General features: G+C 57.0%; 1 protein-coding gene across 1 annotated transcript; it reads left to right on the top strand.

Annotated features, from left to right (window-relative positions):
* The first annotated feature begins 2,770 nt into the window (after positions 1 to 2,770).
* Positions 2,771 to 10,516, top strand: ACP5 (acid phosphatase 5, tartrate resistant). The gene is made up of 6 exons (XM_062178652.1): positions 2,771 to 2,930; positions 7,564 to 7,648; positions 7,800 to 8,060; positions 8,204 to 8,331; positions 9,041 to 9,386; positions 9,935 to 10,516. Exons 3-6 carry the CDS (start codon positions 7,800 to 7,802, stop codon positions 10,175 to 10,177), a joined length of 978 nt encoding a protein of 325 aa, XP_062034636.1. The 5' UTR covers positions 2,771 to 2,930; positions 7,564 to 7,648; the 3' UTR covers positions 10,178 to 10,516.
* The last annotated feature ends 6,168 nt before the right edge of the window (positions 10,517 to 16,684 follow it).

Here is a 16,684-nt window from a genome sequence, read left to right as displayed (position 1 = left end):
AGAGGGGCAATAGGGATAGAATCCGGCGCCCCGACCGGGACTAGAACCCGGTGTGCCGGCGCCGCAAGGCGGAGGATTAGCCTGTTAAACCACAGCTCTGGCCACAAATAAGTATTTATTTTTAGAACACAAATAAAAGCTCCTTCATAGAATACAAATGCAAATTTATTTTTACTTTTTTAGGATACAAATAAACGTTTTTAGAATACAAATAAAATATTTTTTAGACTACAAATAAGCTTTTTCTAAGAGCACACATAAATTTTATTTTCACTTTTTTTTTTTTTAGCCGCTTCATTTTTTTAAATGAGTTTAAAAAAAAACAAAAAACCCACAAAAGTTCATGTCCAGGTTGAGTCGCCAGCATCCGGTGCAGGTTGTGGATTCGCCAAACCCGCGGCCCCGGGCTGGCCTCGCGGCTCCTCTCGCAGGTCCCCTGCGTGGTCCAGGAGAAATGTCTGTCTCTCTCCTTCCCCCGCCTGCAGCTTCCCGGACGGGAGGGGCGCGGCTCGGCTGCAGCCGCGGGTCTCCGCCCCTCGCACCCCTGCCTGCTCCCCCGGCGGAGCGAGTCCACCCCGCACGGGGCCCCGAGCCTCCCCTCCCTCCCTTCCGCCCCTGCTCCTGGAATGGCCCAGGCCCCGGGGACATTGGCAAAGCCTGGGGCGCTCGGTCTGCACGGTGCCCCCTCCCATGGTGTCCCCCACCTCTGGCTCCCGGCAGGCCTGTCAGGGCCCCCACAGACCCCACAGACCTGGCTGTTTATCTTGTCTTTTGTGTGACCCCTCAGCAGACAAAGACCGCCGGGACATCAGGGGCAGTAACCCCCCCACCCCCACCCCCCACCCCCACCCCCGGGACTGAGCCTGGGAGAGGGTGCGGCCACAGGTGCAGGTTCCGCCTCACCCCCACCCTGGCTTTCTCCCCTGATTCATTGGACCCCATAACTTCTTTGCACCCTGACTTCATTCTAAGCTGGTGTGTGTGTGTGTACGTGTGTGTATGTGTTTAAGATCTATTTATTTGAGAGGCAGAGTTAGAGAGAGAGAGAGAAAGAGAGAGAGAGAGAGAGAGAGAGAGAGGTCTTCCATCCGCTGGTTCGCTCCCGAGATGGCAACAATGGTTGGAGCTGTGCGGATCCGAAGCCAAGAGCCAGGAGCTCCTTTCTGGTCTCCCACGTGGGTGCAGGGGCCCCAGGACTTGGGCCATCTCCCACTGCTTTCCCAGGCCACAGCAGAGAGCTGGATGGGAAGAGGAGCAGCCGGGACTCGAACCGGCGCCCATAGGGGATGCCGGTGCTTTAGGCCAGGGGGTTAACCCGCTGCACCACAGCGCCGGCCCCAGCATGGTAAGTTTTAAGCTTTTTTTTTTTTTAGTGAGAGAAATGCATAGGAGAGTGAGGGTGCTGAGAGTGGGCGGGTGGGGGGGCAGCAAAGGTCCACAATGGCGAAACACGGCCAAACGGGGCGGGCGCGCAGGTGTGGCCAGGCAGGGCATGACGTCACAGGGGGCGTGGTGAAGGCGTGGCCTTCCAGCTCCCAAACCTGATCGATTTTATACTGTACGCCTGCCCACCACACAGGGCCCTGGTACCGGAGCCGTCACCCGCTGCCTCCGAGGGTGAGCCGGAACTGGGCTGGATCGCAGGCGCTCCGATGGGAGACGCTGACCGAGCGCCACCTCGGTCAGGTGTTTGCTAACTGTCTCTCCCTGTGGGCTCGCCTGGTGCTGTCACCATCGGCCTGTGCCCCCCCCCCCAGGGCGGGTCCCTGCCCAGCCTGTAGAGCAAAGCCCCCTGTCCTCCAGGAGGCGGTACCACGGCCAGGTCCACCTGGACCGTTTGGGCAACGCCCTGTCTGTCGCGTGCCTGCGCCGTAGGCAGCACCACGGTCCTACAGAAAGCTCGTTGGAAATGGAATGAAAAGATAAGCTCTTTGGAGCTGGCACTGTGGCACAGGGGGCTAAGCCTCCGCCTGCGGTGCCCACATCCCATAGGGGTGCCGGTTCGAATCCCGGCTGCTCCACTTCCGATCCAGCTCTCTGCTGTGGCCTGGGAAAGCAGTGGAAGATGGCCCGAGTGCTTGTGCCCCTGCACCCGCGTGGGAGACCGGGACAAAGCTGGCCCTTGTGTCTCTGGCTTTCAAAATAAATGAAATAACTAAATATAAATACATAAGTAAATAAATAGAAAATGACTTCTTCCCCCCTCCCCCCCCAAAAAAAAAAAAACTTAAGAAAAAACAAAGACCAAGTCCTGGGGTAGGCGTCGGGGAAATCTATTCACATTCTTTGGAATTCTGTTTTTATCATTTAAAAAATGTTTTGGAATAACATGTAGCACTTGCATATTTCTATGGGGTACAGTGCAATGACGTTACCCCCCCACACACACAGACCCATTTTAAAGACCAGGAGGCGCCTGGGCCACCCCCGGGGCTGAACACCCCCACCGCACCCCAAGTGCCACAGGCAGGCGGTGACTCCCGGCGGGCACCTGGGTGGCGGGGACAGAGGTGAGGTTGGGCTCCCCGAGGCCAGCCAGAGGCCTCTGACCCTGCAGCCCGCCCTCTGCAGGTCCTCCGCCCATTCTGCGGGTGGGGAAACTGAGCCCGCGGTGGGGGGGAGGGGCGTGCCGCGCGGTGGGGGAGGGGGCGGGGAGACGCCGGCTCTCACCTGGGCTGGCCCGGGGCCTGCGGGCAGGGCGGGCCGCCTGCCACCTCTTTAAAGCCCGGGACAGCCCCGGAGGCTCCAGGCAGAGCTGCAGCCGCGCTCCCGGCGCGGGCGCCCGACGGCAGGTGAACCCCGCCGGCCGGGCCCTGGGCGCCCGCCGCGTCTCCCCGGGAGGGGTCTCCGCCTGCCCGCACCGCCACCCTCCTCCTTCCTGCCGGTCCCCGCCGCCGACACGACCCGCCACCCTCGCCGGGCCGCCCTGGGTGAGTCGCTGCCCCTCGCTGGGCCCGGGCACGGAGACCCCTGGGCAGCCACGGCAGCGCTGGGCGCCCGCGCTCAAGCCCGAAGGAGGAGGCGCAGGTGCAGGGGCGCTGGGAATGTGAGGGTCAGAAGTCCGCGGTCACAAGGCCGGGCCCGCCGCCTCCCGCGGGGGTTCCTCTTGCGGGGGGATGGGGGTGGGGGGGTGGGCAGGACTTCCTGGAAAAGCGAGGCCGCTGCCGGTCGTGGGGGAGGGGCGGGAGGCTGGGGACCCACCGAGTCCCACGCGCGGACGCCGGCCCGGCCCCTCGCACCGCACACGCACACGCACACGCACGGCCCTGGCCCCGTGGGCCTGGCGGGCTCTTCCTGCCCGGCCACGGACCGGGGCTGCCAGGGGCACAGCAGGGACCCGGGTGGTTAGGCCGGGCTGCACCCCGGAAACAGACACACCCAGGCCGGGGCAGAGAGCGTGGGTGTGGACGTGAGAGGCTGCTGGGGCCATGAAGCAGGCAGAGCTGCGTGCCGCGGGTACAGACGCCACGCAGACACACAGGGATACACACTGACACCCAGAGACACACGGACACACACTGACACACAGAGACACACATGGATACACAGAGACACACACGGATACACAGAGACACACAGGGATACACACTGACACACAGAGACACACGGACACACACTGACACACAGAGACACACGGACACACAGAGACACACACGGATACACAGACACAGAGATACACACTGACACACAGAGACACACAGAGACACACTGACACACAGAGACACACAGGGATACACACTGACACACAGACACACAGAGACACACACGGATACACACTGACACACAGAGACACACACACACGAATACACAACTGACACAGACACACACTGACACACAGAGACACACAGAGACACACGGACACACAGAGACACACACGGATACACAGACACAGAGATACACACTGACACACAGAGACACACAGAGACACACTGACACACAGAGACACACGGACACACACTGACACACAGAGACACACTGACACACAGAGACACACACGGATACACAGACACAGAGATACACACTGACACACAGAGACACTGACACACAGAGACACACGGACACACAGAGATACACAGACACACGGATACACAGACACAGAGATACACACTGACACACAGAGACACACTGACACACAGAGACACACAGGGATACACACTGACACAGAGACACACACGGATACACACTGACACACAGAGACACAGACACACACACGGATACACACCGATACATGGATACACACTGACACTGACACACACGGACATGGATACACACTGACACACAGATTCACACACACAGATACACAGACACACAGATACACACTGACCCTGACACACACGGACACACGGATATACACTGACACGCAGATACACACACACACGGATACACACTGACACACAGAGACACACACGGATGCACACTGACACACAGAGACACAGAAACACATGATACAGACACAGGGATACACACTGATACACGGACCCACAGATATACACAGATACATAGACACACGGATACACACTGAAACATGGATACACACTGACACACACACACTGACACACAGACCCATGGATACACAGACACACACGGATACACACTGAAACATGGATACACACTGACACACACACACTGACACACAGACCCATGGATACACAGACACACACGGATACACACTGAAACATGGATACACACTGACACACACACTGACACACAGACCCATGGATACACAGACACACACGGATACACACACGGATACACACAGACACACATACGGATACATACTGATACATGGATACACACTGACACACAGACACAGGACATGGAAACACTGACACACACGGACACACGGATACACACTGATACACAGACCCACAGATACGCACTGACACACAGAGACACACATGGATGCACACTGACACAGACACACACGGATAGATACACGTGGATACACAGATACGCACTGACACACACAGACACAGACACACACGGATAGATGCACGTGGATACACAGATACACACTGACACACAGACACAGACACACACGAATAGATACACGTGGATACACAGATACACACTGACACACAGACACAGACACACACGAATAGATACACGTGGATACACAGATACACACTGACACACATGGACACTGACACACACGAATAGATACACGTGGATACACAGATACACACTGACACACAGACACAGACACACACGAATAGATACACGTGGATACACAGATACACACTGACACACATGGACACTGACACACACGAATAGATACACGTGGATACACAGATACACACTGACACACATGGACACTGACACACACGAATAGATACACGTGGATACACAGATACACACTGACGCACAGACACAGACACACACGGATAGATACACGTGGATACACAGATACACACTGACACACAGAGACACAGACACACACGGATAGATACACGTGGATACACAGATACACACTGACACACAGAGACACAGACACACACGGATAGATACACGTGGATACACAGATACACACTGACACACAGAGACACAGACACACACGGATAGATGCACGTGGATACACAGATACACACTGACACACAGACACAGACACACACGGATAGATACACGTGGATACACAGATACACACTGACACACAGACACAGACACACACGGATAGATACACGTGGATACACAGATACACACTGACACACAGGGACACAGACACACACGGATAGATACACGTGGATACACAGATACACACTGACACACAGAGACACAGACACACACGGATAGATACACGTGGATACACAGATACACACTGACACACAGAGACACAGACACACACGGATAGATACACGTGGATACACAGATACACACTGACACACAGACACAGACACACACGGATAGATACACGTGGATACACAGATACACACTGACACACAGGGACACAGACACACACGGATAGATACACGTGGATACACAGATACACACTGACACACAGACACAGACACACACGGATAGATACACGTGGATACACAGATACACACTGACACACAGACACAGACACACACGGATAGATACACGTGAATACACAGATACACACTGACACACAGGGACACTGACACTCTGACACACAGAGGCACACACCTACAGGATGACACATGGATATGCAATGGCACACACAGACACAGGACACATGGATACACACTGACACAGACACAGGACATGCGGTGACTGTTCCTCACCACCGCCGGACAATTAGGCAGGCTGCCCGCAGCTTGCCTTGACCGAGGAGGGGAAAGTACGCCACCCGCCACTCAGCCCTCCCCAAACCCCGGGGCCACCCGCCACTCAGCCTTCCCCAAACCCCGGGGGACAATCCGGCGTGGTGCGGAGCCCAGTCGGTTCTCACTTTATTGTAAAAGGGAGGTGTATATATAGCTGAGGTACACAGTGGATGAGCGGATGTGGGCAAGGGGTGGGGTGTTGTGATGCTAAAGGATCTTACCGACTCCTATTGTACCACCTTAATGATCCTTAGGCAGAAGCGCCCTGGGGCTGGGGTGTTTGTTGCCAGGGAATTGAAACTTAAAGACAGGTTTTCAAATTTGAGGCAGACTCAGAGAGTTCCTCTAGGCCTCTCCGGATTCAGTGTCCCCCACAAGTACACACGGATACACACTGATACCCAGATACACACTGACATACACAGACTGACACACATAGACACATGGATACACACTGACACAGATACAGGACACACACCGACATACTGACACGCATGCAGATACACACTGACATACACAAACACAGGACACACACTGACATAAGACATAGATACATAGTGACAGACACACACAGATATACATAGACACATGGAGACACACAGGCACACGGATACACATGGACACATTCAGACACACACAGATACACACTGACACAAGACACACAGACACTGACAGACACAGAGACACAGGACACATACGCACTGACACACACGGATACGCACAGAAACAAGACACACACACTGACACACAGATACAGACACAGACACAGACACACACGGATACACACACACACTGACACACAGATATACACAAACACAAGACACACAGGGATACATAGAAGACACACTGACACAGATACATACACACAGATACACTGACACATGGATACACACATGGACACAGGACACACAGGTGCACATTGAGGTGCTGGCACACCCAATGACACACACGCAGACACACACACTCCAGTGACTTACAGATACGCGTGTACACACACACACACTGGTGGACATAGCCAGACACACACACAGATCCACTGACACAGATGTACAGGCACACACACAGATTCACACCCAGGTACGCGAGATGCGTGGGCCCATTCCCACGCCCACGCCCACGCCTGGCGGGCAGCCCCAGAGGCGCCTCCCAGCCAGCGGCACTAGACTCTCGCCGGAGCCCGTGCCGTGCGCTGGGGAAGTCCAGGGCTCACATGACCCTGGCTTCGGGGCCAGCCCTGGAGAAGGCGCATCATCATCCGTGACCGCTTCCGCACCCACAGCAGGATAAAGGCTCAGCCACCGGGCAGCTCCGCCAGCAGCCCGCCTGCCCCTCAGAGCTCCACTGACCGGCCGAGCCTCGCCAGGGTGAGTGCCCGGCGGGCTGGGGGCACGGGCGGGGTGCACGGGGCCTCCCTGCCTGCCGCTCGCTGGAGCCAGCGGCTGCCCCAGCCTCCTAGGCTCCCTGCAGGTGCCCAGACTGACCGTGGGTCCTAGAGCTTCGTCTCTCCCCTCCCAGATGGACACGTGGACATTACTGCTCGTCCTGCACACCTCGCTGCTGCTGCCCTGGGCTGAGGGCGCCACCCCGACCCTGCGCTTTGTGGCCGTGGGCGACTGGGGAGGCGTCCCCAATGCCCCGTTCCACACGGCCCGGGAGATGGCCAATGCCAAACAAATCGGCAAAGTCGTGCAGATGCTGGGCGCCCACTTCATCCTGTCCCTGGGCGACAACTTCTACTTCAGTGGCGTGCAGAGCGTCAGCGACAAGCGGTTCCAGGTGTGGGCTCCCGGACGGCGTGGGGTGGGGTGGGTAGGGACAGGAGCCACCTGTACCCAGCCAGTGACAGGGCCCCCAGCAGCCTCTCTGGAGCCCCTGACTGTGCTGGGGGCCCGCCGGGGCGGCCTTTCTCTCTGCCGTAGGAGACCTTCGAGGACGTTTTCAGTGACCGTTCGCTCCAGAACGTGCCCTGGTACGTGCTGGCCGGAAACCACGACCACATAGGCAACGTCTCGGCCCAGATCGCCTATTCCAAGGTCTCCAAGCGCTGGTGAGCTCCGCCCGGCTGCCACACACAGGCGGGGAAGGAAATGCTTTGGTGGGGGTGGGCTGGGGGTGGATGGGTGCTGGCAATGGCTGCAGCGTTGGTTAAGACACTCGGGCTGCCGAGTTCGAATCCCAGCTCTGCCTCCGATTCCCAATTCCTGCTCGCGCACACCCCGGGAGGCAGCCATGATGGCTCGTGTACCCGGGCCCCCGCCACCCATGTGGGAGACCCGGATGGAGCTCCTGGCTCCTGGTTTTGGCCTGGCTGTTGCAAGCATTTAGGGCGTGAACCAGCAGATGGAAAAAAAAAAATCCCCCCTCTTTTTTTTTTTTTTTTTTAAGATTTACTTGTTTATTTGAAAGGCAGAGTGAGAGAGAGAGAGAGAGAGGGACACACACAGAGAGAGCTTCCATCTGCTGGCTGGAGCTGAGCTGATCCGAAGCCAGGAGCCAGGAGCTCCATCTGGGTCTCCCATGCGGGTGCAGGGGCCCAAGCACTTGGGCCATCTTCTGCTACTTTCCCAGGCCCCAGCAGAGAGCTGGATCGGAAGTGGAGCAGCTAGGACTTGAACTGGTGTCCATATGGGATGCTGGTGCCTCAGAGTGCCAGCCCCTTAAAAAAAATTTGTTTTAAAGGAGGCCCCTTTGGCCTGAGCCGACCTTGGCGTCCTCTGGGTGAGGCCTGCACCCACCGCCTCTGTCCCGCCCCACAGGAACTTCCCCAGCCCCTTCTACCGGCTGCGCTTCCGGATCCCACGCACCAACGTGTCCGTGGCCATCTACATGCTGGACACGGTGACCTTGTGTGGCAACTCGAATGACTTCCTCAGCCAGCAGCCTGAGAGGCCCCGGAACCTAGAGCTGGCCCGCACCCAGCTGGCCTGGCTCAAGCGGCACCTGGCGGACGCCAAGGAGGACTACGTGCTGGTGGCCGGCCACTACCCGGTGTGGTCCATCGCGGAGCACGGGCCCACCCACTGCTTGGTCAAGAAGCTGCAGCCGCTGCTCGTCAAGTATGGCGTCACCGCCTACCTGTGTGGCCACGACCACAACCTGCAGGTAGGTAAGGGGCCTGGGGGACCCGGGGAGGGGGGGGTCCTTTACTTGCATCACAATGCGCCACCTGGCTGGCCTTTCGAATGTCTATAGCGTTCCTCAAACCAGGAACATGCCCTCAAAGCCGTGACAGTAGTTACCAGGGGAGAGAAACTGAGGCCGGTGGGGTTTTTGCTCAAAGTGACCCCCTAGGAGCCTTAAGCCGCCGCCTCCATTGCCAGTCCCGGCTGCTCCACTTCCACTCCAGCTCCCTGCTAACGCGCCTGGGAAAGCAGCAGAGGGTGGCCCGATTGCTTGAGTCCCTGCAGCCACGTGGGAGACCCGGATGGAGCTCCTGGCTCCTGGCTTTGGGCCAGTCCAGCCCTGGCTGTTGCAGGCGTTTGGGGAGTGAGCCCGCGGATGGAAGCCCTCTCCATCCCGCCTCCACCTCCAATCACTCTGCTTTTTGCTGTAGCCGGGGACAGCCCTGACCTTGAGGTCCTCGGCCAGCCTCTGCTGACCTTGAGGTCCTCGGCCAGCCTCTGCTGACCTTGACTTCTCTCGGGCCTCAGTACCTCCAGGACCAGAACGGCGTGGGCTACGTGCTGAGCGGGGCCGGGAACTTCATGGACCCCTCCACGCAACACCAGCGCAGCGTGCCCAACGGCTACCTCCGCTTCCACTACGGCGCCGAGAACTCTCTGGGCGGCTTCGCGTACGTGGAGATCACCCCCAAAGAGATGACCGTCACGTACATGGAGGCTTCGGGCAAGTCTCTCTTCAAGACCAGGCTGCCGAAGCGGGCCAAGGCGTGAACGCGCAGGAGGGCTGTGCTCCGCCCGCTGCGGGGCCCGGGTGCTGGGTGCGTCTTGCACACTCCCACACGCAGCCCCCCTCCTGGGCCCCTGGTGCCTTTGCAGACCGGGAGGGAGAGCCACGGTTTGCCACGTGGCCCTCGTGGCGTGAATGCTCACGTATTCGAATGACGCGCGGACACGGGTCCCGGGGAGCGTGTCGTGCCGTGGCCAGTCTCCTCTTCTACCCCAGGCTGGGTTCGCAGGAGTCGGGGCCAGGGACGGAAAGGCTTGTCCAGGAAAAAGCATTTTTCTGTCGCTGCTGTTCAATAAACCAAGAGTTGCCTTGGCTGCACTTGAGCCCTGAGTGTGTCCTGTTGTGTGGGTTCTGTCGTCTGCGGTCCCGGCTCCCCACCGCCATCTCTTAGCCCCCTGGGTAACAGACTGGCCCCATACACGGATGTGACTCCGACCGGACACCAAGCATACGGGGGTGGGTGTCGGCACAGTGCTTGGGACACCTTGGGACACCTGCATCCCACCTGCATGGCTCGTGTACTTGGGTCCACCTGCAAGCGCCTGGTTCGATCCCGGCTCTGCTTCCAATCCGCTCTTGCTGATGGTTTACCCTGGGAGGCCGCAGATGAAGGTTCAAGTGCTTGGGCCCCTGTCACCCCATGCTGGTGACCCGGATGGAGTTCCTTTCCCCGATCCTGGCTTAGGCCTGGCCCAGTCCCTGGACCAAAACGAACTTACCTTTTTATTTATTTATTTGTAAAGATTTATGCAATTATTTGAAAGGTAGGGTGACAGAGAGAGGAGACACACACACACACACACAGATCTTCCATGCACTGGTTCACTCCCTGAATGGTCGGGCAAAAGCCAAGAGTTGGGAATGCCAACCAGGTTTCCCATGTGGGTGTCAGGGACCCAACCACTCGGGCCATTATCTATTGCTTACCTGACTACATTAGCAGGAAACTGGATTGGAAGCAGTGTAGCCAGTATTTGAACCAACACTAGCATATGGAATGCCAGTGTTGCAAACAGTGGCTTAACCTGCTATACCAAACACCCCAGACCTCTATGTTAAAGAAAAGTATCTATTTGTTTCTTTATCTGAAGGCAGAGTGACAGGGAGAGGCAGAGGGAGAGGGAGGGAGGGAGAGAGAGATCTTGCATCCGCTGGTTCACTCCCCAAGGGGCCCCATCAGCCGGGGCCGGGCCAGGCCGAAGCCAGGAACCAGGAACTTCATTTGGGTCACCTGGGTGGCAGGGACCCAAGTCCTGAGCCATCACCTGTGACTCCCAGGGTGCGTAGCTGCAGGAAGCTGAATCAGAAGTAGAGGTGGGACTCGATCCCAGGCACTCAGCTATGGGATGTGGGTGGCTCAAGTGATGGCGTCGCCCACGGCACTCCCACGGCTGTCCCAGAACAACACAGTTTAAGCGTACAGTTTGATAGGTCTGGCACATGCCCAGCGCCACAATCAGGATATACGGCACGTCCAGCAGCCCTTGGCACCTTCCTGTGTTTGCTTATTACACCGGGACGCTTGCCATCCCGGCCCCTGGGACAGCGGCCAAGATCTTTGCCTACAGACGCTCCAAGGTGCACCTGACCACTCCCCCGCCACCAGCCACCACTGGAGGTCACCTGGCTGGCTTCCAACGATTGTGCAATCCTCAAACAACACTGCAAGAATGTCCTTGGACATCAGTTTCCGGCGTGTGCAGACGTGTTTCTGGGTAAACAAGATGCGCACCCAGGAGCAGGGGTGCCTTTCTTTGAAATAATTTTTTAATTTATTTGAAAGGCAGAGAGAGAGAATCTTCTGTTAGTTCACTCTCCAAATGAATAAAGCGCCCTCTCTCTCTCTCTCTCTCTCTCTCATATACTCTGGATTTCAAACAAACAAATACACCTTAGGGAAAAAAAAAAAAAAAAGCTGACCACACACAGCACCAGACCAATGTTTGTGTACATCCGTGAGAGCGTGACTGTTGGAAACTTCTAGAAGCAACTGGGTGAGCTGCTGTGTGCTGGCAGCTGCAGGGGAGCGCAGTTCCCCTCTGAGAGCGAGTTGAGTAACAGTCAGCCCTGCGCAGGGCAGGTCCCACTAACTGCTCCCTGGCAGGCGCCCCGCCCCCAGCCCCCACTTCCGCAGGAGCAGGGCGGGGTCTCGCGTGAGCGGCCAGCTGTGTTTCCAGAAGTGAGAGAGCGGCCCCTGTCCTGCTGGCTCCTCCTCCCCTTCCCCTCTTTGTGTGACCTGCCTACAATGTAGCCTGTGGTTACTCCCCGGGGGAGATCGGCACCTTCCACTCCCTACCCGGTGTTGCATTAGGTACAAGGTGTCTGCGCAGCTGTTACTGTCTGGCAAACCCATCTGAGCCAACCTGAGCTTGTTCCAGTCTACGATGACCTGGCTGGACCAGGTCTAGGCTTAAAACGCACCCCCACGAGGAGGGGTGTATGGTGCAACAGCTAAGACTTTGCATGGGGGGGGGGGGAGGCACCGTGGTGTAGCAGGTAAAGTCTCCTCCTGCAGTGCCGGCATCCCATACAAGAGCTGGTTTGTGTCCCAGCTGCTCCTCTTCCGATCCAGCTCCCTGTTGATGGTCTGGGAAAGCAGTAGAAGATGGCCCAGGTCCTTGGGCCCCTGCACCCATGCGGGAGACCCAGAAGAAGCTCCTGGCTCCTGGCTTCAGATCGGCCCAGCTCTGGTCGTTGCTTCTATTTGGGGGAGTGAACCAGAGGACGGAACACCTGTCTCTCCTTCTCTCTGTAAATCTACCTCGCAAATAAATACATCTTAAAAAAAAAAAAAAAAAAAAAAAAAAGGCTGCTGGGGAAACCTGCATCCCGCGTCGGAGCGCCTGGGTCTGAGCCCGGGCTCTGCTCCTGACAGCTTCCTGCCAATGCACCTGTTAGGCAGCTGGGATGGCTGCAGCACTTAAGTCCCTGCCGCCCTCGGGGGAGACCCTGGGAGCTCCCGGCTCCCAGCTTTGGTCTAGGCCAGCTTCAGCTGCTGGGACATTTGGGGAAGAAACCAGCACATGGCAATTCTCTGTCTCTTCCTCTCCAATAATAATAATGATACCAAAGTTACAAGGCACATGGCCAGAACCATATCCACTTCTCAGCGGCTCAGACACTGTCAAGTTCAAGTTCAGGCCCAGGAGGTGGCAGAGCCCCGGTGTGAACAGCCGGTGCTGGCAGTTCTCATCCGCACTGACTCAAGAGTCCCTGGGGGCCGGGGTCTGAATCAGACGTCCCCGGAGCCCAGCGTCCCTGTTCCCAGGGAGCCGAGCCCAGAAAGGAGAAGTGGCCCATTCAGTGTCACATGGGAGATGAGTGGCAGAGCTGGGGACTGGAACCCAGGCCCCCTCCTCCACTCCGGCTCCGCTGAGCGCCAAGGACACTGAGAGGTGTAAGGTGGGTGGGCGCCGGCCGCCCGGGGGTGGAGGTGGGGCTTCCATCCAGCAGAGGGCCCGAGTTGTGGGGCACCAGCTAAGCTGCTGTTTGGGATGCCAGCATCCCAAGTCGGAGGACCAACTGGAGTCCTGGCTGCTCCACTTCCAATCCAGCTCCCTGTTAATGCACCTGGGAATAGAGCAGGTGAGGGCCCAGGTACATGGGCCCCTTCCACCTACCTGGGAGACCCAGATGGAGTTCCTGTCTACAGACTGGCCCAGCCCCGGCTGCTATGGCCATTGGGGGGAGTAAACCAGCAGGTGGAAGCCCCACCCCCACCCCCCGCCTCGCTCTGTGTCTGTCACTCTGCCTTTTAAATAAATAAATAAATCTGAAAAATAAAAGACATTCTGTTTGTTGGATCTCAATCAGACTTCAAAAAAATTTGCTTAAAGCTTTTTTTTTTTTTTTTTTGACAGGCAGAGTGGACAGTGAGAGAGAGAGACAGAGAGAAAGGTCTTCCTTCTGTTGGTTCACCCTCCAATGGCTGCCACGGCCAGCGCTGTGCCGATCAAAAGGCAGGAGCCAGGTGCTTCTCCCATGCGGGTGCAGGGCCCAAGCACTTGGGCCATCCTCCACTGCCTTCCCAGGCCACAGCAGAGAGCTGGACTGGAAGAGGAGCAACCGGGACTAGAACCCGGCACCCATATGGGATGCCGGCACCACAGGTGGAGGATTAACCAAGTGAGCCACGGCGCCCGCTCCCCGGCCCCACTTTTGATTCCAGCTTCCTGCTAACGGCTGCCTTGGGAGGCAGCAGGTGATGGCTCAAGTATTTGGATCCCTGCCACGCACCTGGGAGACCTGCACTGAGTTCCAGGCTTCTGGCTGTGGCCCGGCCCAGCCCTGGCCATTTCAGGTATTTGAGGAGTGAACCAGAGGATGGAGTATCTCTGCATCTCTGTCGGATTTTCAAACAGGTGGAATACACCCCTGATTTTTTATTTTTTAAGTGCTAGGAAGGAGACGGCAGAGTTCCTCGGGCCATCTGCAGGGAGACACCGCCTCTCTCTCTCTCCTTCCAGCCATCATGGATACCAACATCTCCACACGCTTCTCTCTCCTCACTCAGGCTGCCAGACCAGAACCAGGATCCTGGGGCAGGGAGCAGACTGGCAGCCGCATGCGAGACCACGCCCACTTCCGGGACAGCATCCCAGGCCAGCAAACAGCAAAACACACTCTCATCAGAACAGTAGGGCAGGGGCCAGTGTCACGGTGCAGAGGGTTAAGCCGCCACCGGCAGAGCCAGCGTCCCCTGTGAGTGCAGCTTTGAGTCCCGGCTGCTCCACTTCTGATCCACTTCCTGCTGTGGCCTAGGAAGGCAGCGGAGGATGCTCCAAGTGCTTGGGCCCCTGCACCCACGTGGGAGACCCGGATGGAGCTCCTGGCCCTTGGCTTCAGCCTGGCTCAGCCCTGGCCATTTGTGAAGTGAACCAGAGGATGGAGGATCTCTTTCTCTGTTGCTTTGCCTTTCAAATAAATAAATAAATGAATCTTAAAAAAAAAAGTGGGGGGCCGGCGCTGTGGCATAGCAGGTAAAAAAGCTCCCGCCTGCAGTGCCGGCATCCCATATGGGCACCAGTTCAAGTCCTGGCTGTTGCACTTCCGATCCAGCTCTCTGCTATGGCCTGGGAAAGCAGCGGAAGATGGTCCAAGTCCTTGGGCCCCTGCACCTGTGTGGGAGACCGGGAGGAAGCTCCTGGCTCCTGGCTCCGGATCGGTGCAGCTCCGGCCATTGCAGCCATTTGCGGAGTGAATCAGCGGATGGAAGACCTCTCTCTCTCTCTCTCTCTCTCTCTCTCTCTCTCTCTCTCCCCCTCTCCTTCTCTGTGTAACTCTGACTTTCAAATCAATCAATCAATCAATCAATCAACACACACCCAAACACTTGTGTCGGGGAGATCAGACATTGTTTATTTCTTATTCTACTTGAAAGGCAGAGAAAGACAGACATCGTCCACCGGCTGACTCATTCCTCAGATGTCCACAACATTCGGGGCGGAGACACACAAAAGCCAGGAACCGGCCGGCGCGCGGCTCACTAGGCTAATCCTCCGCCTGTGGCGCCGGCACCCTGGGTTCTAGTCCCGGTCAGGGCGCCGGTTCTGTCCCGGTTGCTCCTCTTCCAGGCCAGCTCTCTGCTGTGGCCAGGGAGTACAGTGGAGGATGGCCCAGGTGCTTGGGCCCTGCACCCCATGGGAGACCAGGATTAGCACCTGGCTCCTGCCATCGGATCAGCGCGGTGCGCTGGCCGCAGCGACCATTTGGGGGATGAACCAACAGAAGGAAGACCTTTCTCTCTGTCTCTTTCTCTCTCACTAACTCTGCCTGTCCAAAAAAAAAAAAAAAAAAAAAAAAGCCAGGAACTCCATCTGGGTCTCCCTTGTGGGTGGCAGGGGTCCAACTACTTGGGCCACCACCCACTGCCTTCCCAGCTGCATTAGCAGGGAGCTGGACCAGCAACGGAGTAGCTGGGAGCTGGTGTTGAGTAGCTGAAAGCTGGTGTTGTGGAGTTACGCCTCCGACTAGGAGGCAGGCTTCCCATATGGGCGCTGATTGGAGTCCCAGCTGCTCCTCTTCCAATCCAGCTCCCTGCTAATAACACACCTGGGAAAGCAGCGGAAGATGGCTCAAAGGCTTGGGCCTCTACACGCTCATGGGAGACCCGGATGAAGCTCTGGGCTCCTGGCTCCTGGCTTTGGCCTGACCCCACCCTGGCCATTATGGCCACTGGGGGAGTGAACTAGCAGATGGAAGCTCTCTGTCTCTGTTTCTGTTTCTGTAAATAAATAAATCTGAAAAAAGAAAAAGAAATGGAGTAGCTAGACCTGGAACCGGACACCCGCATGTGCTATGTGGGCATCCCAAGCAGCGGCTTTACCCACTGCACCACAGTGCCCGCCCCCAGGATATTGGTCCAGGGGCTTTTACAGCTCAGTTTTTAGGGGCAACAGTCAGAAACCTGCTTGGATTATCCATCAGCAGAATGGTTGATGACTAAATGAAGCGGTGTAAGATTTGTGTAGATACTAAAACAAGAATTCTGC

Source organism: Lepus europaeus, chromosome 20 (assembly GCF_033115175.1).
Source record: "Lepus europaeus isolate LE1 chromosome 20, mLepTim1.pri, whole genome shotgun sequence".
Lineage (NCBI taxonomy): Eukaryota > Metazoa > Chordata > Mammalia > Lagomorpha > Leporidae > Lepus > Lepus europaeus.
Note: the sequence above shows the minus strand (reverse complement) of the source record. Positions and strands in the feature narration are given on the sequence as shown.